This window comes from Prionailurus viverrinus, chromosome B2 (genome assembly GCF_022837055.1).
Source record: "Prionailurus viverrinus isolate Anna chromosome B2, UM_Priviv_1.0, whole genome shotgun sequence".
NCBI lineage: Eukaryota > Metazoa > Chordata > Mammalia > Carnivora > Felidae > Prionailurus > Prionailurus viverrinus.
The window spans coordinates 62,500,602-62,527,631 of NC_062565.1; the positions used below are offsets into that span (position 1 = coordinate 62,500,602).

Below are 27,030 nucleotides of genomic sequence, written 5' to 3' on the forward strand. Positions count from 1 at the left end.
GAAATAGAAATCATTGAAATATAGACCTTGAGCTATATGAGAGCTTCACTTTCAATTTTCAAAATAACTAAACATAGGTTATGACATTTGTGGTAAATGTATTGTCTTCATGAAGAGAATTTCATAAAATGCATCACCAAGTCTATGAGAAAAAGCATACAAATTTTTTATGCAAGGAAAAAAATAGAGGTGGAATCTTAAGAGTTTCATACTGCAAGATAAGAAACCCACCATTCTGTTTGCATTTCACATAAAACTTACATTTTTGTTGTGTGTATTCATGATACATTTATTCTTTTTCTGCTTATTTTTAGGGTACTTTGAATCCCTATTGTGTATTGTGGGATGACTCAAAAACGTAAGTGACAGATGTTTTCTTATATTACTTTGGATTATATATTCAAAGCACATTAAGTTATTTCAGTTGCCTGCTAGTCAACAGGAAAATGATAAGTTAGTGGGATGTGTGTTACACTCAGAAAACATTTTGCTTTTTGAATCTGCAGGACAAGATGATGAATGTGTTTGTGTGTGATGATGCCATCAGATTATGTCCCAAGATAGGATTGCATTACCTAACATGTAAGACACATTGCTATGCAAATCCCATGAGGATTTTTTAGAAGCTCTAATATTTTAAAGTCGTAGGAGCTCAAATAATATTTCAACATCTTGCCCTAGTACTCCAGCTTAGCATTGCACACTAAAATAGCAATCTCTATGATCATTAGACCACTATATTATTTGCATGACCTTGAATCTAGTATCAGAGTAATGTAATATTTATATGGCCCTTCCAGATTATTTTATTATAAAAACATTGAGTGACATTTAATTGTCTTATTCACCTATTTAATGAATTCATGAAGACAAAAGAAAACAATTGTAATAAATGAGGATTAATAATTCTTCAATGATTCCTTTCTGTAAGTAATTGCAATATATCTGGTCAAAATCATCTTAATCTCATCAGTGATTCTGTAAGATTTTAAGGAAGGACTCAAAGAGCAGAAATGTCCTGATTAAGTTTTAATTAGACTCTTACGTTTTAAATATTTATGTACATTTATTTCCAGATTATACAATGTTTTGTTTTGTTTTGTTTTTTGTTTTGTTTTGTTTTGCATGAAAGGGAGATAAATATCAATTAATCCCATAGAGCTAATAGCTCTATGTTGATGCTGTTAGTTAGGGCACCACATTGTTGAGTACTAGGTATTCTAAGATTTTTCCCGGTGTTCTTCACCCCATATCTGATCTACATCTGAGGTTTTATTATGTTACTTGCCTCTCACAAGTTATTGGAGGGTCTAGGAGAAGGGCATGATTAGAATTTCTAGATAAAGAGCAAACCTACTGGAAATGTGGTTATTTTTAGGGAATGGATGCAATTTAAATTATAGTATTTATGTGGATAATTAATAAGTGACATTGGGCATATTATTTGCTATAGATTCTGATATTCTAGGGATCCTCTTCTCGCAAGAACCCTAGTGCCATAAAAAGAACCCAACTTGCCCTGGTGATAATATCAGGTGGATATCCTCACTGATGTCATAATTTTTTTTTTCTTTTTGAAATCCAATACAGAAGTCCATGGTAGGAAAATTCTTGCAAGATTTGCTCTTTACCAATAGCCAGAAAAGACTCTAGTAGTATATTCTAAGGCACTGTTTAGTATGTTGTATAGCCAAAGAAAGAATGAAACACCACAAAAATCTAATCAAATGGTTTCTACTTAAGAAAAATATACCATCTTAAACTCCAGTTTATAGCTACTTGCATATCTTCATGAATAATAACCAACCTGGATTTAGTTTTATTATCTTTTTAGTGGGTAGAACATGCTTCAGTGTCAATCCAAAAAGGGGAAGTGTTAGTTATTCTGAAAGACCTTTGGGACTGTTCAATGAATACTATGAGAAGAAACAGCATTCTCCTATTGTGTGACTCTTTTGGTTTTCTTTCACGGAATGTCTAAGGTTTTAAGTTTAATTTATAAATATATTAGTGTTTGAGGTCAGCATTAGTCTTAGGAGTCAATCACACTCTTTCTCCAACATCTGCTAAAACATGACTCTTATCTGTCACACAAACAAACAAACAAACAAAAACATATTTTAGCCTTACAAAATTCAACTGTTAAGTTGTCCTTGAAGAAAACTATCCAGTCAGAGGTGTGGTTAGCTGCCTTTCAAAGTAGATTATCTGAAGAGATCAGTGCAGTGCATGTTTCTTTGATGTACTTGAAAAGTAATCAAAACTGACAGAACTTCTGTCCCATCACTCTCTTACCAGAGTGTTTTATCATTAAATTGTTTTTCTGGGTGACTTTTAAACAATGAAGGTTAAGACAACTGTATTTATTTTCTTCACAGCTGATTTATTTTTATCATGTTCATATATATACATAATAGTATAAGTGCTCTAAGTATAGTTAGTTATGAAGGGATAAGGCTACTACGTTTTATATAGAAATGAGTTGACTTAAATGATTTTTTCAAGATTGCAGTAATAAAGTTGAAATTAGACGTTGTCTTTTGAGGCTCCTGAGTGGCTCAGGCAGTTGAGCATCCAACTTTTGATCATGGCTCAGGTCTTAATCTCAGGGGCTTAAACTCAGGGTTGTGAGTTCAGACCCCATCGTAGGACTCTGTGCTGGGTGTGAAGCCTACTTTAAAAAAAAATTGTCTTTTAATTTTGGTTTATGTTATCAGATTGTCTTACCTTTTTCATTAAGGTATAATTGATATATAACATTATATTTGTCTCAGGTATACATAATGATTTGATATTTGTTTGTATTACAAAATGATCACCACAAGTCCAGTTAATAACCATAACCACATATAGTTGTATTTTTTTTCCTGTGATGAGAATTTTAATGATTTATTCTCTTAGCAACATTCAAATATGCAACACCATCTATAGTCACCATGCTGTACATTTTATCGCCATGACTTGTTTATTGTATAACTAGAAGTTTCTACCTTTTGACCCCCTTCAGTCATTTTGCCCACCCTTTATTCCCCTCCCCTCTTGCCTTACTTTTAATTTTTTAAATTATTTTTTTAAATTTTTTTAATATTTATTTATTCTTGAGGGAGAGAGAGACAGAGTGTGAGTGGAGGAGGGGCAGAGAGAGAGGGAGACACAGCATCCAAAGCAGGCTCCAGGCTCTGAGCTGTCAGCACAGAGCCCAACACGGGGCTTGAACTCATGAGCCGTGAGATCATGACCGGAGCTGAAGTCAGATGCCTGACTGAGCCACCCAGGCACCCCTTAAATTAATTTTTAATTGCAAAATTAATGCCTGAGTATCTTTTAGGTATAAAACTTTAAAACATAATTGCTTAGGCAGAAGTCCCAATTAATCACCTTAATCAACTTGGGTGTCTATATCTACCCATCTCCCCAAGGTCATTTCTATTTATATTTTGTTATGTATAATTCCAGGTATCCACTTATGCTTTGACATATGTATGCAGCCATAAAAATTAATATGATTTTTACATAAATATTATCACACAGTATGTAACACTGGCATCCTCAATTTTTAAATCCACAATACGTTGTGGAAATTTTGAAACTTTACTACATATGTTACACTTCTTGTTCGTGCTGCATTGTATAAATATATCATAATTGATCTATTATCCCTAATATTGATGGCATTGAGGTGATTTTAAATTTATTTTGTTAAATGAACTGTTCTTCTGTGTATCTCCTTGTACATCCCTTCTTGAAGTTGTTTCTGACCATCCAGTCCAGAGTGTTGCACTGTTCTTCTCTTTATAGCACCCTATTTTGTATTCATCACAGCATACATTCCTACTTTAGTATTTATTTTTATTTCTCTTTGTCTGTCTCCCTGACTAGAAAGTAAGTGCCATGAGAGAGATACTTTTTCTTATTTACTACTGCATCTTTAATGCCTAGGACATCTGCACATAGCATATATTCAACAAGTTCTTCAATTGATTAGTTTTGTACAAGAATAAATGTTCAAATATTTCTCAGCTACGGTTTCTCTTTGAGAATTATTTCCATGTATGTTCCATCTTATTAGTGACATACAGCTCTAGCAATTATTAGACCTAATATTGGAAGTTTGAAGGGAGAATACTTCAGCTTGGTACAATACTGAGGTCTGTTATAAACAATCCATTTTATTTCTCATGATAATCTGTTACCCTGATAATCCCAAGCAAAGATATTTTTATTTTAGTCTGATTGGTCACAATAGTTTTAGACAATTTTAAAACATATTTTTATCTTGCTTTGGATAACTAATTAACAGGATACAGAAAATGTTTCATTATGGATGACCCATGAAATAAATTGAAAGTACTTTCTCACTTCAGAAATAGGCTTTTTTGGTTAGAAGTGTTTCTTTTTAAATGTTTAAATGTTTTCTTTTAATATAGCTTATAAAGCTATACTTAGGGCAATAATTTGCACATCCTTTGGGATACTCTAAATTTTGATTTTGAGTGTTAGATCATGTGTGGTGACTACATTCCCTAGAAAAACCCTAATCCTTTCTTTTAATTAACCTGTGGTCTTTCTCTATGGTTCTTAGTAGCACCATCTGATGCTGTCAGGTCTTTCTGTGAAAGATCAAGTTTGTTTTCAGAAAATGTTTCCAGAATGTCAATTGCATAAATTTTAATTATAATTTCTTAACTATTGCTAAGCAGTTTTATCAATCCATTTATAACTTATGCCTACTTTGTGATTGAAAACAAATCATATATATATGACATATATATGATTTAATTTTTAAGTAATCTCATATATATATATATCTCATATATATATATGATTTTATTTTTAAGCCCCACATGGGGCTTGAACCTATAACCCTGCCAACAAGAGTTGCATGCTCTACTGACTGAGCCAGCCAGGTGCCCAAAAACAAAAACTTTTAATGGTCTTTCCTACATTTCAAATTGATTTATTACAGTTGGGAGTAGCAGTAGTCACATTTTGATTGAGACTGATACTGGCTTCTTTTATCTCAAAGTTAAGTAATTGAATTGAAGTGATTCCTCTCCTTTGCTTCCTATTATCCTTATTTCTTCATACCCAGAATTTTTTCCTCTCTTTTGTCATTTATATTGGAAGTCACCATTTCATCTACCTGGCAATATGATTCCTAAAAAAAAATAAAACGAACACTTTGGCCTCATGCCATCACTCTAGAGGGGTTGCCATCATTTTCTTTGCTCTTCAGGGGACTGACAAATTCATGCCATTATGGAGACATGATGTTATAACTTTAGGGACATACACTTTAAGAAAGATCTGTTAGCTTTGAGATATTCAAAACAATTATACAGAGCATTGCTATAATTGGGTAACCAAACTTTCCCCTCCAAGTGATAACCAGATCATAAAGCTCTTTTATAAGACTCTATTCACACTGCGTTAGACTTGGCAAATTGATATGGAGAGAACTTAGTATTTTCATGATTATTAGAAAGGAGCGAAAAAGAGCAAGGGAGAGATCTTGTTGGAGGCTTAATTTATATGATAGTTAAGAAACAAAACAGAAAAAGAACAGCTATGCGAATCAGTAATATGATTTTATTTTTAAGTAATCTCTACACCCAACATGGGGCTCAAACCTACAACCCTGCCATCAAGAGTCTCATGCAAGAGTACTATGATGGTCCTATTGTTTTAGGGGACATATAGAAGTATCCTTTACACACCTACACTTACCTAACTGAAGTCTTTTCTTGAATAGCAGTGAAAAAAGGAACTCTGTATTTAAAATATTCAGCATACATATAGCCATGATTCCAGTAGATCTGTTTTTAGAATTTCTTAGTAATTCAATTAACCAGACATAGGATTTTAAAACTATTTAACTTCAAGAAATGTTATTAATTTAATTGCATAGATTGGTCTGCTTAAAACTTGTTAGACTGCAAGTACATCATGGTAGTCAATACTTTGGAAATAAATTACATGATTATATTACAAACATATGGTGTTCAGTCTTCCAAATTAACATTATTATGTGTAACTCCTTGTATACCAATATATGTCTTAGGTATCAGTATGTTCATTTTTACTGGATAGTCTCTAAGGTTGTGTTTGCTCTTCTGTGGTGAATGGTAAGAAATAATTATTTCTGATTGGCATTTAGTATAGTTTTATCTCAGTTGGTATATTCAGAGCCCAAATGGACCCAAGGCAGATGCAATTAAGTTAAATTTTTGGTGTTTGTATCTAAGATGTCAAGATTCCATGGAGTTTCCCATTATTCATTCAGGCTCAATGATCAATTCTCAAATAGTATAAAACTATGTTATTATGCTTTATTTCCTTTCATTATACTCACACTAACAGAAATGAGAACATTAGACTTTCACATTATCAAAATACTGGTCCTTGTAAATTAAAATTTACCTAGTCTCCAGTAATTTAAATAGTCATACCCAAATTTATAATAGTTATTTGTTTTCAGTTTTATAACTAATAAAATTTTGCTTTTGTTTGCAAAACAACCATGTTCTTTTAAAAGTACTACAAAAAGCAATTAAAAAACCTAATCATTTGAGAAAATAGCAATACAATAAAGAGTCATTGGTAGGAAACTACATGGGGTTTTCTTTACTTTTTTTTCTTAGACTGTACATTACTTTTTGAAAATTTCTTATATCTGCAATTGTGTATTTCCTTATAAATCCATTATAATTCAGAATGACCTTGTTTCAGCTTACTTCAGAATTTTTTTTCTTTTTCATCCTTTAAAATGTTTTAAATTTTCTTTGGATGTTTTGAATTCCATCACATATTTTATGGTATTGAATTTAGTTTCCTGAAGGTATAATTTTGGCTTTGTTAGTGGATAAATTATCCCTTTTTAACTTATATAGTCTATATATGTACCTCTAATATTATTACCAACCCATTATGTCCATGAGTGTGGGCAATAAAGTTCAAGAAACATTGCATTATGCCTTCATCAATATTCTGAGAGCTGATATTGGGAGTAAAATGGAACCACGTGTTTTTTATATCCATGTTTTGATCCTCTAAAGTATGAGTTAGAAAACTAATAGCCTCTAGGCTAGGACAAAGGCAGACTGATATCTGTTTCTGTAAATAAAGTTTTATTGGAACACGTCTCACCTATTTGTTTACAAATTGTTTGTGGCTGCTTTTATCCTACAACCATTTCTGTTGAATCATTGTAGCAGAAACCATATGGCCTGCAAATTTTAAAATATTTACTGTCTGGTTCTTTAAAAAATTTGTTAACACCTACCCAAAACAATGTTTTCCAGCATTTTCCATGTCTTGGCATACATAGAAAATAATTTTAAAGCACATAGGGGTAAATGAATGAAAAATCTTTGCAAGCAGAAACAAAGTAGGCTGCCCAAGAGTAGAGAGAATCAATAACTATTAGTTATGAAAAATTCTCAATCATAATTTTTTCAAATATAGACTCACCTATACAATCTGTCTCACCTTCATGCAGAACTCTGAAGAATGTTGTTTCCTATTCACCTGGTATCATGAACTCTCTTCCAGATTTTCTGCTTTTTTTCTTCCCTCTCAGTGATATATTTTGGTTAACCTAACCTTCAATTCAGTATTTCTCTCTTCACTTTTCTTTCTAACTATTTAATTATTTGTAGAGTTTTTATTTAAGTTGTCTTTTTTTTCATTTCTAGAGTTTTCATTTGAGAATTTAAAAAAAATCTAGATTGCTTTGTAGAGTTTCATATTTATGCAGGTGTTTTATTTATTTTAACTTAGTAAGCACAATTGTTTTATAATCTATGATTGATAATTCCTATGTTTGAAATTTTTGTGGGTCTGTTTTTGCTCCTTTTTTTCCCTCTGAATTCTCACTCATAGTACCTTGTATCCTAGTGTGCTAGGTTATGTCATGCTTATTGTCCTTAAAATATTATTCGTGAGGATTCTTTGATGCCTAGGATAAAGATACGTTCTTCCAAAGACAATTTGTATTTGCCTCTTCTGACCACCTGGCGATACTACCCCCGCACCAAGAACCCTTAAACTAAATTCAGTCTAGAGGTTACCTGGATTGCCCAGGTGATGTTTTCCCAAACTGCAAATCCACATTAGGGCTGAGGCACTGTCACATTTTTTTTATTTTAGTATTTCTAGAAGTATTAAAATGGGAGAACTACACTGGAAAAAAAAAAGCTTATTGCTAAAAATAGGAAATCTAAAGCAACATCTTCTCACACCTGTTATACCTGAACAGCTCACCATTTCTCATAGCATATCTGTTGAGAAGCATTGCTCTACTGTACTTTTTATCTATACCTTTGATAACTCTTATGTTTTCTGCCTTATATTATAGCAATTTGATATTCCTTTTTAGATTTAAATGCCTTGGTAACTGAAGTATGTCACATTTATCTTTGTAATTTCTGCTATGCTTAGCAAAGAAATTTGCAAATAGTTAGAGCTCTGTAAATTCATTAATTCGCATAACACATATTTCTTGAGAACCTAGTATTTGTTCTTCTATTCAAGGTACCTGGCACATATATTAGTGAACAGACAAAAATACCTGATTTATGGAATTTAGATGTAGAAGGAGTGCAGGGAGGGTCATAAGAACATAAATATAATAGGTAAATAAATTATATAGTGTATTAAAAAGTAAAAATTCATGGCAGGGTGGTTGATGAAGATAGAATAGAGAATGCCATTTAATTCAGCTGATTTATTTGTATTCCTTTGATTCCTTATCACAAGATAAGATCCCATTCATTTATACAATATTTACTTATCAAGTCCCCAAAATGTGCAAGGTATCAGTCACTTCAGTATCCGTCTCCATTTTCTCATGTTTGACCAATTGCTTTCCTATGCTACCTAACTGTTACATTTGATGGGAAGTTCTCTTCCCATTATAGTTAGCTTTCCTGAAGCTTTTCGTCCTCCATATTCATCTATATTCTGACTGTGGTCTAAATGTCTGTCTGTCTGTCCCCACAGTAGTTACTATGTCAACTATCCAATTAAATTGTATAATGCCTGAGAAATGGTAGACATAAACTATGAAAGTTAAATATTTTCTGAAACTGAAACAGCTAAAACTTCTAGCCTAAAGATGTTCATATTATATAAAAATAAAAGGGGTTTTAAATCAAAAAGCCATGTCTGTTGATTAAAAAGAAAAAAAAACCTATAGGGGCAGTCTATTCATTAATATTAATTTTCTACATGGTATTAGAATTCAGAAGTGAAAAATTCTTGACCTTTATCATAGATATTTCTAAATCTAAAATTTTACCAATGATATTTAAGCTTCCAATTTTTAAATTTTTTAATGTTTATTTACTTTTGAGAGAGAGACAGAGTGTGAGCAGGGGAGGAACAGAGAGAGAGGGAGACACAATCTGAAGCAGGCCCCAGGCTCTGAGCTAGCAGCACAGAGCCTGATGTGGGGCTTGAACCCACAAACTGCGAGGTCATGACTTGAGCCGAAGTTGGACGCTCAACCAGTGAGCCACCCAGGCACCCCAAGCTTCCAATTTTGTATAGATAATTATTTACAAGGTGAGTAATAATCTGGAAAGTCCACAGTTTTTGAAAGGATAATATTGTTCAATATTTCTCTTCATAGTTCAATGAAAATACTACAAGAACTAAGAGCTTTCAGTTTGTCAGTAAGGTTGTCTGCTTCTTTAAGGATATGAAACTGAAAATTAGCTTCAACTTTTTAATCAGTAATACAGAAAGAAAATGTGATAATAAAAGTAATTCCAACATATCCAATTACTCTAAAATCTATATATCTTAAAGTCAAAATGGGCATAATATTGCATGTGATGAGCATAAAGATCAACAGAAAAAAACAGCTCTAACAAACTTGGCCTGTGACTAAAACATGGCAGATGTTTTACAAAATATCTTCCCCTGCCTGAATAATGGCTTTATGTATCTGGAAAAGTAATTTATTTTGTATTAAAATATTTTAATACATATAAATGTATTATTCTTTGTGACAGTAAAACATCATCATAGATTAATTAGCACTAATTTTTCCATCTAAACACATTAAATAATGGTGCTTCCTGCTATCAATGGTATCTTAAAATCTGTGATGCACAGGTACTATTATCTTGGATATTTGGCATTCTTTAATTCTCAAAGAAAATTTGGTGGAAAAGTAATTTTTTAAGGTTTCAAATACCTGGAGAAGGATTATTAGTATGCAAAGAAAAAAAAATAACCTGGACAAAGAATGGCCAAAAGATGCTGACCAAGAGACTTCTACGTGCCACAGGAAGCTCTCATCAGGATTTATGCACAATCTACACCTTGCCCCACAGACCCTTCTTCTACCCCCTCATCCTCTAAAGGCATTGAGGTTAGTTTTCAAAAAACTAAATGTTTTAAAAATCAATAAAATCAAAACTGGGAATTCATCCAACATTTCTCACCATATTTATACTGTTCTTAGGGGCCCTGGGATGATCCAAGAGACCTTTTTGCCAGGATTTTTTAAATTATATTGTTAAAATATTAATGGGTATAGTATTAATAGGAGCAACCTGGAGCTGACTGGCAAGGATATGCCCTTGTTGCACCTCTCTTAATTTGCTAATGTCTGTAGTTCTATTTCAGAAAAGCTCCAGGTTTGAATTGCTGAAGATACATATTAGATAATTTTAGAACTATACTTTTTCAGTTCTTTGAATGACTCAGGCTAAAAACTTCCTCTACTTATATATATTATAAACAACAGACTGGAAAATTTCCTTAATATGTAATTGGCTATTTCATCCTCTTATTTTATGCCTCAGAACTGTCCACTTATACCATAGTTAGTAACTATTTTACAGCTTTGGCGTTAGAAACATTCAGTAATTAAAGGTTGCAAATGTTGGCTCTCCTTAGACACTGTTAACCAAGCAATTCACTCTATATTAGTAAATATCTCTTAAACTCTTAATAATATTATTTTACATATTATTTAAAATATAGATTTCAATGATCATTAGTAAACTTGAGGACAATGTGAAAAACTTATTTTAAGGTTTAGTAATAAATACATAGGCTATAGATTTAACTGTGGAGGCCATTGAGGAAAAGCAATAGGATAAAAATAGATATAGTAGTAGTAGTAATGATTCTGATTAAAAAAATTAAACCTACTCTTTAATCATTGTATTAGTTTGATATAATGGATATATACCATTTTACTTGAGAAATATAAATCAAGTAGCAACTATAACAACCATATCTTACAAATTATATTTGGAGTCAAACTGAGTTCTTATTGCAGATGACGTTATTTTGCAAAGATTGAAAACAAGAGAAGTCATTTTAAAATACGTATAAATGTGGTTTATAAAGAAGTAAGTTGGAAATCTGCACTTAAAAAGATCAATATCTTCAGTATAAAACTAAAGCACTATATTGCCAATACATATCATACAAAAAATTGTCTAGCTATTCTCTCTGCTTTCTACAAGCAGCACTTTTAGTATGTACCGGTATGATTATGTGACTGCTTTTCTAATGCTATTTTGGAACTGGGCTTTGGTAAGCATTAGGCAAGTTTATTTGCCCTGAATTTTCGCCAGCATCATAAGCTGATGGAGAGGGGGAAGAGGGAAATGGGAGTAGCACTGAAGACACTCTTCCAATAGAGCCTATTTGAAATCAATGATTTGTAATCATCCCAAGTATCACAGTGGCAGCTACCCAGGAAAGGGCTATGTGTGGATGTCTATGTGCTTGAAATATACACTCAACTAAATAAATTCTGAAATTTTATTAACCCAACAAGATCCCTCCCCAGCCCAAAAGGACTGCTTGGGTCTGCAAGGAGTACTTTCCACACAACCCGAGCTATTGTATTAGAAACGTAATTGTAACAATGTGCCACTGCATCTCAGAACTCAGTCCGACCAAAGTACTGCTCACAAGTCTGCAACCACTCAGCTTCTTTTTGGAATCATACACATATATGGATCCTTTACAGCTTATAACCTAAGCCTAGACTAAAACTGAAGCCAGAGAGCAGACCTAGACCCCATCTGTATCTGCTACATACAAAGGGGATTTGATTTATTTTCTTTAATTTTTGTCACCTTCAAGTCTCAGGACAAGATAGCTGAGACTTAGAAGATAGAAAGTGTAACATCCCTGTCCCAAACTCACTGCCCTCCACCTCTCCTACATTAGAAGCATGTGGAAGATAGGGCATCTGGTTATCCAAACAGCTTTGCATATTGAACTGATGCTGGGAAATCAAAAGAAATTATGCAAAAGGTATAGATAGAGAAAACTGGAAAATAACCTAGAGACACTAGCCTGTGCTGCAGCTAAAAGAAATATAACACCTTTGTTTGGAATGACCTCAGGCCATCCATGAGTCTATGTCACAGATGAGCAGCAATCCTTTGAATAATCACTGGAACTAAAAGACATGTATGCCTCAGCTCAATGTAGGTCCTATGTTGATAGGTTTTCTCAGCCTGATCTGAGTATAGATCACAAGTGGCTGAAATGTAAGATCCCCTTCAAAAAGTAAGGACAGGAAAGTATATCTTCTGCAGTTTCAGGCAAAACTTAATAGATTGTGTTGGATGTCATTGGTTTTCTCAGGGAGGCTGTCCTCATCCCTGGATTTCTGTGAATCCCTTTGCTGTCTGACTCCATTTCTGCTTTCCCAGCACCTAGCACAGTTCCTGGAACAGTGTAGGTATTTAAGAAATACTTACTGAATTAAAATTGAAAGCAGTGTTCTATTTTACAGTAAATTTATACAGGTCCTTGTTTATATAGATACGTCACACAAAAATAGTAAGTTTTGTGGACATATATAAAAAATAAATTACTATTTCAGCGTTAATAGGCCATTTAGTGCAATGTAAACCATACAGCAATCTTAGGTGTTCCTGAAAGTTAAAATGTTCTTGTTCTTTTTCCCTTCAAGAGAAAAGTAAGTTCTTTTTGCCACAGAAAATATAAAATGATTCAGTGTTCATGGGAGGAATTCATAATTCAGGCTCTTACTTTCACACTGCCTTTCAAAACACCTACGCCACCCAGAATAATAATGTGCTAAGCTGCATTGGCTACAGAGTATTTTAATAAAAGAAGGAAATTATTTTCATAATTACTGATAAGTTCTTAATTTGTTCTGCTAAAGGGTAAATCAACCACAGTTGGTGAAAGAAGCAATTCTTGTATGTTGATATTACAGGTTTAGAAAAGGAGGCTTACAGTTGTCTTGAAATGCTAAGGAGTGATAATTTCATTTTGAGGAGATAAAGGGTTAATTAGTGGAAATTCTTTGAAGTACTGAAGAGCAAGTATTGTATTGCTTTCTGATATTTAAAGCTCTCAGTAAAGTCATTTACATGGTTCTGCTATTATTGAAAGTAGACAATAGTATTTTTTTATTAAATAGTGTTGTAGGATGTCAGCGGGACAGGGATCAGTTCAAACTGTAATTAAACTTGTCAAAAACTATTAACACAAGATATTTATTGAGACTTACTCTGAACATAGGTATAATCATTAACTTTATAAAGGTGTACTTTTTTTTTCTGATATATGTCAATTAGATAGTCAATAATTATATATTAAAGGCGTATGTGTTGAATGAATGAACAAATAAGTGAACATTTACATCATTTCTTCTTCAGAGCTATTCTCCCCCTTGTAGTATACCTGGAATTATGAGGAACTCTTCTGAGCCTCTATTGTTAGGGTTAAGCAAATTAATGATTTACTGACACCTCATTTATGCAGCATTATTAGAGAGTGAGTGTTCTTGGTAAAGGAATTTACAGTTAAGTGAGGAACCAGTTTCCAATCCTACTCATTTAATCAAAATCCTCCTTAGATGTACCGTACCTCCTACATCTGCCTCACGGCTATGGTCCAGGCTGAGGTAGTGTTGCTGCCCTAGTGACTCTCTCTCCCCCAAGTGGTAGCGTCTCTCAACCTTGGCACTATACAATGTTTAGCAGCATCACTGGCCTCCACCCACTAGTCACCAATGGCACTCCACTCCCCCTTAGCTGTGGTGAGTAAAAATGTCTCCAGATATTGCCATATGTCCCCAAGGATGAGGAGGGCAAAATCATTCCTGGGTAAGAACCACTAATATAGAGCTACTTACCAAAAAATGCAGATTTTCACTCCAATTTCAATCTACCGAATCACAAACTCTGGGGTCTATGTAAGAACACTGTTTTTTTGCCAGATTAAACTTCCTAAGTGGGTCTAACAGACAGTAAGTTTGAGAACCATTATTCAAGTGCTCTCACTACATTTCATTTTCTAGACTTCTGTTACCTAGGTGCAAAGCCAAATACCCAAATTGAGTCTATCGACTTTATTCTACATATACTTCTGAACCCTTGTTAGATCTCTCCTCCAGGCAAGTTTATGGACTATGAAATCATGAATATCCTCAGTACTTCTGGGTCCTTGGCTTTGTTGGGCCTGTTAGGAAGTCTTGTCACCATGAAATTTGACTGTAATGTGTCCTATACTTATCAAAGTGACAGGGGATATCCTGGACAAACTATTCTTTGGCCAGAAGTATAGTGCAACCATGTCTTCCAATACTTATGAATTTCTTAGACTAATCCAATAAAATGGTAACCATGGTGGATGGGGCATAACATTCATTCAGTCAGTCATTCATTCATTCACTACATGATTCAGTTATTTATTTCATACATTCATGCATTGATTTATTCAGGAACTATTCATTGGGTACCTACCACATGTCAAGTACTTATTAAGTACCGGAGGATACAAATAGTGAGCAAGACTGGCAGTCTTTAGGGGAAAATGTTAGAGATGTAACCACAAAGTCAAATAAAGCCTGACAACCACTTGAGGATTAAAACCGCGCTGTTCATTAGCAGAGGGCTATAACTGAGCTAGCTAGGGGCGGTTAATTAGCAACTTATCTATGCAGCAAAAGAAATAGTACCCTAATTTTCTGGAAAAGATAATTTAGTACCTAATGTTTGGTTTGGTCACAATTAATATCGTAGGGGAAATTAGCTTAACAGTACTATAAACATGTTTCATATATTCTTATATACTAGCGAGAAGAAATTTTTATGAAATTTAATTAAGTTAACATAATAGTTTAATTTTAGACATAAAAGGATGTTAAAAAATAGCCTTTCAGGGGCATCTGGGTGGCTCAGTCCATTAAGCATCTGACTTAGTGAAGGTCATGATCTCACAGTTCATGGGTTCAAGCCCCACATCAGGCTCTGTGCTGACAGCTCAGAGCCTGGAGCCTGGTTCGAATTATGTGTCTCCCGCTCTCTCTATCCCTCCCCTGCTCACTCTCTGTCTCTCTCTCAAAATAAATAAACATTAAAAAATATTTAAAAATTTTTAATTGCCTTTCATATCTTCCATTAATTTTAAATAAGAAATCATTGTGTTAAAAGTTTAGAGTATTTTTGGAGATTTTTGGACAGGTCTAGAAAAATGTGAATAAGAAATAACTTTTACTCATGGTTAAGTTTCTGTCTGGAGCCAATTTCCCTCTAAGCAGACTGTGGGCATGGCCCAGGATTCCTCTTTGTCTAGCTTCTCTCAGGACTTCAAAGTACTAGCAGTTATACCCTCTCCTTCAAAGTACTAGCAGTTACACCCTCTCCTCCTGTTTCTTTATTTTTGCCCTCCCCACAGGCTTTTTCTCCTTGGCTGGTAAGATCCTCAAGTCCCATTCACCTTAAAAATGAATTCCTGGGGCGCCTGGGTGGCACAGTCGGTTAAGCGTCCGACTTCAGCCAGGTCACGATCTCGCGGTCCGTGAGTTCGAGCCCCGCGTCAGGCTCTGGGCTGATGGCTCAGAGCCTGGAGCCTGTTTCCGATTCTGTGTCTCCCTCTGTCTCTGCCCCTCCCCCGTTCATGCTCTGTCTCTCTCTGTCCCAAAAATAAATAAACGTTGAAAAAAAAATTTAAAAAAAAATGAATTCCTATATAAATTCTGTAACTATCCTTACAGACTTGAGTTTTATGTCCTATTCTGTCTTTTGTCAAGATTGATGACTTGTCTTGATGAGCTCCAGAAACATCCAGCACCTTTTTATTGGTTCCAATGTTTATTCTGGAAAGAAAGAGAAACATTAGAGCTGACCCCATATCTTATATGCTTCTTGAATGGTTTATTTGAAGTAACATTTCTAATGAACTTCTCATGGGGTTGCTTCTTTTACCAACTAGATTATAAATGTCTGAGGGGTAGAATTTTATTTACCTCTGCATCCACCTCTAACCCCACGCCAAACTCATATACATTTTTGTTCACAGTAAATGATCAAAAAAATACCTTGGAAATTTGATTTGTTGATGATGCTGATAACCAACATGTATGAAATAAGTTTGGTGTGCAAGTCACTGTTTTGGGCACTGAGAAGCTACAAATTAATAAACACAGACCCATCCCTCGAGAACTTACAATCAGTAAAAACAGAGAAGTGAACATGTGGGTACAGTTGATAAGCAAATGAGTGCATATAAAACAGAACCTGTTGGACTAGGGGATCCAGGGATGATCTCTCAGATGAGATGGTGCCTGGGTTGATTCCTGAAGGTATTAGCCCATTAAATAGACAGGGGAATGTTGGTAGGGGATTGGGGATCAGGGGAAAGAAGTTTCCAAAACAGAGTAAGCAGTGTGTTATGACAGTAGGAAGGTGTTAGAGTGACTACTTTGCTGAGAACTGCTTGTACCCTAAGCTCAGGTTGGGCACCCCAGGAATGAAAGGTAGTCAGGGCCAGAGAGGGAAGAGCTATGTTTGCCTTGCTAGGGAATTTGGACTTTTCTTAAAAGATATGGAAAGCCACAAAAATTGTTTAAACCAGAGAAATGTACAAGGAAACACATTTTTAAATAATTTAGATAGTAATGGAGAAAAGACACTGAACGAGAGGGGTTCCGACTGCAGGCAGGAGGCTTCTCCAGAGGCTTCTACAGGAATCCAGGTCAGTGAGTCAGCAGTTTGGACAGTGGAAATGGGATGAAGAGATGTGGACAGATTTGTGAGGTGTCTATGAGCTAAAACCAACAGAGTTTGGCCAGTTGGTCAACTTGATGTAGGGCAGAGAGAGGGAGAAGTGTCAAGAATGACTCACAGGTAGGCCCAGGCAGAGGGTCTATGCAATGCCCTATATATGTGGACTCTTCCTCTACTTTGGAAGGAAATTTTGATGGTTCTCTCATGCTCTGACCTAATAATCGTTGAAATGATTAAAGATGGTAATTCTTCTTCTCAATACTATCCATTTATTAGTTGTTACTGCTTACTAACAAAGGTGCTGGTAGTGATGTTTATTAAGCCAAACTACTTTCTGATTGAGCACAAACAGTAGACTGATTAATATTTAGCATTTGGATACATACATACAAATTAAATTGGCACCCAGAGAGCAAAGATTGAATTATTCAGATTATATTGAAATTTATATGTCATTCTGGGTTTGTTAACTGTGGTTATCAGATGTTTGCTCTCATTATTCCATCAAATACACTTTCTTTCTCATGTATCATTCAAATATTCATGGTTGATTATCTGTATAGAACACAAAATTAAAGTTTTTAAATTGATTGGTTTATATAAAATAAAAAATCTAAATCTCTAACCAGATATTGTGGCTTAAGGGCCATATTTGGATACCTTCCCATTAGCTGAGTAACCAGCAATGCCTAGATCGATCCTATCTAAGGTGAAAAACTTATTTAGAGCATTTTAAGATGCAAGTCTCAGCACACTTTTAAGAGGGCTTAAAATAATGCAGATCACAAGCTACCTCTGACCGAAGCAACATGAAGAAAACCAAAGCTGTGGACCTATTAGAAGGCATCAGTGTGCCCTTTGTGTTTAAAGACTTTGTTAAGCGCCGGCATGCTTCATAACTCACTCCCTCTTGGGTGTGATTCCTTCGTTCTAAATAGCTCAAGTCAGAATTAATAAACCCAGTATGTTTGAATGGCCTTATGATTTTCTGAAGGCTCCTTTTTTCACATATGGCACCTACTATGTCAGCAGGCTGTTCTAACATTCAAGAAGAATCTGGATTAAATAACAATAAGTAGAAGAGCCATCGATTTACTGGATTGGTTTTGCAATTCCTAATTGTTTTAAAATAGCAATAAGGGGGCACCTGGGTAGCTCAGTCAATTAAGTGTCTGACTCTGGCTCATGTCATGATCTCACAGTTCATGGGTTTGAGCCCCACATCGCGCTCTGTGCTGACAGCTCCGAGCCTGGAGCCTACTTCGGATTCTGTGTCTCCCTCTCTCTCTCTGCCCCACTGTTGTTTGTGTTCTCTCTCTCTCTCTCTCTCAAAAATAAATAAATACACATTTTAAAAATTAAAAATGAATTAAAAAATAAACTAGCAATAAGAATGCGAAAATTTGATCATGGGAGGCTTTCAACGGAGAAGAGTTAAGGATTTTGTCAAGGAGCCTGCCCAGGTGGACAGGACCTCAGGAAGCATGGTTGACAGCAGCTTATACATTGAGAAGGGATAGTAAATTTGTTCAAAGACACATAAAAACCAACATAATTAGTGAAATAATGGTAATTAGGATAGTAAGGCAAGGAAGACTGGTTAGTGAATAATTTTAAAGCCCAGGCTAAGAAAATTGGGTTTAGCGTAAGATTTTTCAGTTTGCCTACGTGTTTTAATAGCTTGGTCTGTCTGGAAGAAGTGCAGTGCTTTGGGATTTTTTTTTTTTACTTTTTAGTCTATGAGTTCTGGACATATGAAAGACATTTATTTACATCACAAAGCAATCACGAAGTGGTTCCTGGAACTAGGCAAACTGAGACTCTTGTTACAATTTATTGCTTCAATATCACAGAATGGTATCTCAAACACACACACACACACACACACACACACACACGGGCTTATCTGTAGTGTTATATTGCATATTGTTTTTTTTTCTTTCTATATGTCCTATATCACACTAGTTTTGATTATTTCTTTGTTAATACTGCATACACACAGGATAGATATAAATAATGAACATTATCTAATATAAAGATCAGGGCACCTAGAACATCTGTAAAGACTAAAGAACACAAACTAAAATCAGCATTGTATTCATTGTTGTCTCTCAGATTTTTCTGTGACTCACATTGCATTTTTTAGTGGAGCTTCCCATTTCTTTCTAAAACATTTTAAATATCCAGTTGAAGTGTTTCTAACATGACAAAGTCCAGAAGTCCCTTTAGGACATAAATGAATATTTTAAGTTTCCAAATTTTTCACTACGAGCTGTTACAGTCAAAAGTTTAAAATTCACTCTACCATTTTTATGCGATGATGCCTTACATCAGGATGTAAAACCAACCCAAGTCTCAAAGCTATGACAGCTTGCTTCAATTAAAGACAATTGTATTTTGCTCAAGAAAGAGGATTTCTTCCCTTTTCCTTTCCATCATCTGTTAAATGCATCATTTATTATATGCATCTGTTATGCACATCCAGATTTTCCCTGAAAGTAAGGGAAGTATTAGCAATTATGTTAATTGTTTGATGCTGCTAAATAAAATACTTATAAATTAAAAAAACCCTCTGAATATTAGCTCTCGCACTGCCTTATTTTAAAAAATACATAAGCTGTTAGCTTTTCAAACTTAAAATCTGATATTTTTCTAAGCCCAAGCCATATAATTTTGCTTTGGCTTAACTTTGTTCTTAACTTTCTTCTTTCTAAAAATCAGCTTAGGTCATTTCTGTGCATGACCCCGCACTCAGCGGCTACCAGGTTTTAAAAGTCATTGGGACACCCTGCTCAAATACATTAAATCTCAGCTTCACCACGAAGCCGGCAATATCTTTCTGACCTCCATAAGTGCCTCATTTAATCTCAGGGAACAGTTCAAGCACACAGAGGTTTTCTTCTCCTGTGTTTTAACCACGCTACACAGTACATTTCAAATGGAATGTTTAGTGAATCTCAAGGTCTCTCAGGAATCCAAATGGAATTTGCATTGAATCTGAAAGAAAGTGAAATCACATTCTCTCTGTGAGTTAGCTATTTGAATTCCTGCTGTATATAAATATTAGAAGCTGACCCAGGTGTCCCCTAATGTTAGAATTAAAGAGGACACTAAGAAAGCGATTTCACTTTAAAAGCTATAACTGGCAATGAGAGTAAAACATTACATTCTGTTTCATTTTATCTTTGGGAATGTTTAATAATTTTTAAAGATAGGTCATGTTGATGCCACTTACTACCTTATGAGATTAGAGTATCTGTGATTCAGCTTAAGCTATATACGATGATGACCAGCTTAATAATACAGATGAATCTGTGGATTTAAACATTCCAAATGAGAGGCGCCTGGGTGGCTCAGTTGGTTAAGTGTCTGACTTTGGTTCAGGTCATGATCTCACCATTCATGAGTTCCAGCCCCGCATCGGGCCCTGTGCTGAAAGCTCAGAGCCTGGAGCCTGCTTAGAATTCTGTCTCCCTCTCTCTCTGCTCCTCCCCTGCTCATGCTCGCTCTCTCTCTCTCTCGCTCTCTCTCTCTCTCTCTCTCCTTCACAAATAAATAAAAACATTTAAAAAAAATTAAACATTCCAAATGAATGACAATATTTACTAAATGAACAACTTTAAGCTAGATGACTTCACTTAAAGTACTTTTTAAAAATAATTACTAGATCATGGATGAATTAATTAAACTTTTGCTGAGACTACATTGTATTTTGGGGGATCTCAAACTGTTAAATGAGAAACATTTCCTGCATCACTGTAGTATACCTGACCAATCACATCTGTGGGCTTAAGATAATTTTTCTCAATAGATTTGACTTTTTCTCTACATTAGCAAGAACAACTCTAGTTCCAAAGCTATCTCTAACATCACCACATGCTTTTCTTCAGGCTTCATATTGGAGCCGTTTCATTACAAAATGATGATTTTTTTATATATACTGTAGGCTGCTGCAGATGTTGGAAAAATCTGGATATACCAAGCACTTTGGAGATTCCCTAAAATTATTTTAATATTCAAATATATTCACCATAGCTAAAAAATAATAGTCTTTCCTCAAAATACCCTAGGAAATAGATAAAATTTTTTAATTTTTATGAGTTATTTTAAATGAAATAGTTGCCATAATCCGTATAAAAAAGGTAAAAGTATAATTATTTTAGCATTAAAACCAGATATTCTGTGGCCTCATTTATACAGTTGGATTTAGATCATTTAGGTAAAATGGGTTATTTTCTTGAGTTTCCCAGTGACTGATTTCTATCTTAAGTAAACTGCCCCAACTTTATCAGTTATTTATCTTACTTCACATGCACACACACACACACACACACACACACACACACAAACACACACACACTCACATAAAACTTTCAAGTAGGAGCATAGACTACATGGGTTTTGCTACTTTGAGTACAAGCATCACAGCTAAAACCAACCTCCTAATGCAAGTATTATTAACTTTGGTCTCCATGAGGACAGCAAAAGAAGTTTTTGAGAATGAATGAAACCACACTAGGAGATATATACTCATAATTACTATGTATTAACTTGGGATATTATGGGCTACCAACAAATGGTTATCAACTTCTTATTTTACTAGAAAAAATCCAAATAAAATGGTACATTAGCATCATAAGGACATTACCGAAAAGACACTTTTCACATAGTAACTTTTAAGAATGTAATTAAAAATTATAAAGTACATTTACTTATGATGAAAAGTCACTAAGTTGTGTTTATTTTTCTCATTATATTTCATCTCAGTGAAAACTTCATCAGTGCCAATGCTCTAAGAACTAGTGTTTGGAAATCTTTTAATTAACTTAAATATCTACATCTATAAAAATATGGTGTGTGCAGCTTTGATATCAATATCAGGTCCCTGCAAGTGGTTCACAACTGAGGGTGACTTTGCATCTCAGAGGACATCCAGCATTTTCTGCAGATATTTTTGGTTGTCACGACAGAGCTGTGGGTGCCACTGGCCTCTGTTGGGTAGAGGACAGGAATGCTACTAAAGAACGTACAATTCACAGGACAGTCCTCCACAACAAGAATTATCCAGTCTAAAACGTCAGTAGTGACGAGATTGTGAACCCTTTTTAAAGTTTAACCCCTTTAAGGAAGTGGAGAAACCATGTAGTCAAATTGCCTAAGAGTAAAGTTTCTCTTCTGATTGAGCCTAACTTCCTCTGCTTTCAGAGTCTATTAAAACCTATGCCTGGTGCTGATTTCCTTACATATAGCAATTTTGTATTATAAGGACTCCTACCATGCTATTATTAGCAGAAAGTCCCTCTTTTTTGCTTATGAATTAGTGCAGAGTTCCTTTTAAATAAAACTTTCATTCATAGTATCCTAGGGAGCATAGTATCCTATTGCTTCTTTCCAATGTGTTCCACAAAAGGATGGCCTTCCTATGTGATACTTGTTACTTCTAGGTCTTTATTCATTAATTCTACCCAAAATATATACACCCTGCATACATTTGTGTTTACCAAATGGGAGTCTGAGGTGAAAATTCATTGCCTTCATTCCTGCGAGGCAGAAATGTGGCCTCCATCACCAGTACAATGCAATTCTGTACATGGGTGACATGGTCCCAAAGCTGATTCTGCTTAACCATTCCTTGCCTGGTATCACATAAGCTGAACTAAGCAAATCAGGCTTAATGAGATCACTTGTAGGGATTTACATGTGGAAAATGCAATATTTTTAACTTGTTTTCTTATGGAAATATTTGTGACTTTTGCATAAATATCCATAAATATCCACATGGTAGGAAACAGTGGAGTAATTCCAAATGTAGAAAATACTCTTAAAGTCAATTTTGTAAGCCTTATTATTAGATTTAGACATAGCAGTCATTTCCACCTGAGCAAATTAAGTAATTGTATTTCCCATGAAAAACAACTCCTACTCGTCTCCCTCCAGATATTATTTTCACTTTTATTAAAGATGCCCATTTGCAGAGAAATATGTGTAAATGTGTTTGCCTCTGTTGGGGTGCAGAGTTCCCCATAAATCATTCTGTGTACATCTATAATTGTTAAATATATCTCAGATATTAACTTTTAATCTTCCTTACTTCTTGGTTTCAATTGCTTTTGTCCTTTACATTCTGTGAAACACACATATTATTCACGATTTACCTGGAGGGTTGTAACTGAATGCAGAACAACTAAAAAATAAAAACCAAAAAAACATTTGTTCCAATCCATAAATGTTCACTGAGAATATAGTGTCTTCAAAATAACACCCAAAAAGTTATTTATGCGCTGGGGCGCGGGTAACCTTCAACAAACACTGTGTATTTTATGCTTCTGTTTATTCTGTTGTACAATTGAGAGGTACATCCAATTTAGTGCAGTGTATACCGTGTTCTTTATACCCAGAGCAATAACCAGAGAGACAGTGGTATTCACAGCTATGAATTTCAGCATCTAGCATAAAAGATGAAAACCGCATGCTTCTCTAGACTTATGTTTTTCTTGGAGCCCTAATAAAAGTTGCTTTTGTTTTCGGAGATAGAAAGAATGAAAGGTAAAATCTAAATTCCCCCATTTTTGGGGGGCCTGGGTGGCGCAGTCAGTTAAGCGTCCGACTTCAACCAGGTCACGATCTCGCGGTCCGTGAGTTCGAGCCCCGCGTCAGGCTCTGGGCTGATGGCTTGGAGCCTGGAGCCTGTTTCTGATTCTGTGTCTCCCTCTCTCTCTGCCCCTCCCCCGTTCATGCTCTGTCTCTCTCTGTCCCAAAAATAAATAAACGTTGAAAAAAAAAATTAAATTCCCCCATTTTTTAATTAGTAACCAAGAAGTACTTACTCAAATAGAACAGTTGACTTTCTCCTGTATTAAATGCTTGAGACTGTATACACCAATGGGAACATAGCAGACCTATCTTCAGTCATTTACTGGCTTCTAATTTCAAATAAGGTAAGGCCCTGATACTGTTCCAGTTGCTAGAACTTCTTCAAAAGATACCTTAAAAATCTGTATAATAATTACAGAAAGATAATAACTGTTAAATGTTTGGCCTTTAAAGGCCTTTAACTTCAAGTTCCTTCCTAGAAAAAGAATAGATTTAATGAAAGCAAGAAAAGAAAAAAAAAAAAAAGGAAAGAGGGAAGAAAGGAAGGAGGCATTGTGGAGACCACTGATAAATGCTGTTACGATTCAGGAAACAGGAGACAGAGCATTTCCTAAATTTCAAAGTAAGTTTTCATTTCCTGTATTGTGTCCAGATTAAGGGCAGCTTGGATCTGAAACCACTTTTTAGTGGTTTCCATGATGTCTAACTCCCCTCAAGTAAGCTAAAAATTCTTGCAGTGGAAAACTGCTTAAATTAATAGTTTGGTTCACTGTGGGGTAATGCATAGGGCATGTATGGATTGTTGCCCTTTAAAGCTGTGTATTAAATGGATTTTTGCCTAAAATTTTTCTTGAAACAATTTTATCTCTTTGTTCTGACTTCGAAGGATTTGGTGAGAACTGAAGATCTTTAGGGCTATAAATGTGAATGTCAGATACAGGCAGTATCATGTATATGCACCACAGAGCAGTGGGAAGAAGAAAATATAGGACTGAGTTGACTAGGCCCTGAATTATTTGGTTTTCATTTGCCATTTATATCTTTCTTATAAAAGTAGACTGTAAAAGAAATAGATTTTAACTTGTATTTACCATACTATACAGAAAAAAATTATGTGACACTTCCTATGTGCAGGGTACAAACAAATATATAAACACACTGAATCTCAAAAAACCCTATAAGACAGTATCATACCCATTTTACACAATAGAAAATGAAGTGCAAAGAAGTAAAAAAAACTTGTCCAATATCACTAAGCTAGTGAGGGTACAATGGGATTTGAACCTAGACAGACTACTACAGCCTGAATACTCTATTGCCTCCTAATATAGTATACTAAGAATCTGTATTTTTAAAATATTTAAATACAAAATTTGCATAATCAGTCAGTTTGAAGCCTTCACATTAGAATGATTTTAATTTGCTATGGTGAACTAGGTAAAGTGATACCAAATAACAGAGAAAAATGAAATTTTTATCGAGGGTTAAATAAGTCAGTATGGTGAGAATAAGCCTGCAAAGATATTTCAAATATATGTATTTTTGTTCATGTTTAATGTTTTTAATGTACATATGAAACTCCTTTCAAGAAGCACCAACTTATTTCTGTAATGTGTTTTAGCTTTTAAGACGCAGCCATCTAAATGCATGGTGTTAGGGACGAGCGATGTCTGGCCTTGTGACTGAGGCCTCTGTCCCTGGGCTAACAGGGAGCCGAGGCATTTATGTCACCATGAGTATAAGGTGATGTTGAGGCATGGATCAGTGAACAGCAGGGCCACAGAGGCATACCAGTGGAACCCAAATGGAAAATAGAGCTTCAGTAATTCTGTACTGATTACTTGGTAGACAAGAGTATACCTGGTGCCACATCTGATTTATGGAACAGATTGGACTTGTAATGAGAGTCCAGATATAACTGACCTCTTTCAAAGGAAGTTGTAACCTTTTATATATATATATATATATATGCTTTATGTGTGGGCTCATGAATAAATTATCATGGATGTTTTTCGTTTTATTCTGGAGCTCATTCTTATGTTGAGATTTATTCAAACAGGTCCATAAGAATAGACAGCCACAGAATCCAAAGTGTAGTTCATTTCATTCTTTTACTGTTATTTTCCTACTGAATTTTTTCTGTTAAAAAGAAAAAAAAGGCATTGTGTTATATTGTGTATTTGTTCTCATGACAACAGTTCCAACAGGAAAAATATGCTTTGAATGAACTCATTTCCATGGTATTCTCAAAATGAAAATTTCAAACTGCTCAGATGTTGTCCTCAAAAAACTAACAAATAAAAAAATCTGCTGACCTCTGTAAGGAATAGGGCATAACCCGTGTTGGGCCACGTGCATATGAAATTAAGCTATATTGAACTTTAGAGTCCAAATGTTTCTGGTATGCTGAAAGTCTGTTTCATTCAGCCAAAAGAAATGGGTCATAACTATTAAATTGTTACAGTATTTTCTGGAATGAAATTTAGAAATTTATCATACCAGTATATCAAGAGAAGCTAATTTTCGTTGAGCAAAGTAGGTGCTGAAAAAACTATTTTATGTAACTCCATTTAGATGACTACATTAAACAAGTTATTTTTATAGATTCGATCACACACGTCATAACTAGAGTGTACCAATTGTCAAGCAAGTGAAATGTCCTTGTCTTCTGTCTCCATAACCATATTTTCTTAATCTGTTGGTTAAAGGGGAAAAACAGCCTCATTGAGCAATAAACCTTTGGATATTTATTAATTGTGACGAATCTATGGCTTTCATCCAGTTTTTAAAAATCTTTGATCATCTCTTAAAATGGCCCACACAGTTTAAACCATCTTTCCTTATAGTTACTTTATCGTTAGTTCTATCCTGTAGTGAACTGTATAAGTAGTGAGGAAGGGTGATTGCATGGCTCCTTTTTGATCTGCACTCAGAAAAGCTCTCTTTGTTATCTATATACCCAAGCGAGCTGGCACAGAATATTTCTATAAAGTAGCATACATTAAGGCAGAAGCATTTGTGTTAAAAATTATCAGGTGGTGACAGTGGGAGAATTTATAGACAAACTAATTAACAATCTCAAGGCTTTCATGGGTGCTGACATTAATATTTAAATTATACATGAATATGCCAGGCACTGAATAATAATATGTTATGAAGCTGGAATTTTTGTTTGTATCCTAGATTCCCTGAAACTTCATATTTTAATTTGTTAAAGGTTCAGGACAGAGCATAAATTCCGCTTGTTAAATTTTAGTTTGGGATTTTTTGTTTGTTTAATTCAATTTCTTACAGGCTTTTGATGAAAAAAATATATATATACATAATAAAATTATTGGGTGAAAAATGTCTGCCCTTTTCTTTAATATGATAAAGAAAAAACATGTGAAAAATACTAGCCAACCACATTTGT

General features: G+C 34.6%; 1 protein-coding gene across 3 annotated transcripts in view; it reads left to right on the forward strand.

The window, feature by feature from the left end:
* Window positions 1–27,030, forward strand: part of ADGRB3 (adhesion G protein-coupled receptor B3) — a 724,938-nt gene that overhangs the window by 436,437 nt on the left and 261,471 nt on the right. For all 3 annotated transcript variants that reach the window (XM_047860848.1, XM_047860847.1, XM_047860849.1), the window contains one exon: window positions 315–358. In XM_047860848.1, coding sequence (XP_047716804.1) covers window positions 315–358 — 44 coding nt within the window. The remainder of the gene's footprint in view (window positions 1–314; window positions 359–27,030) is intronic.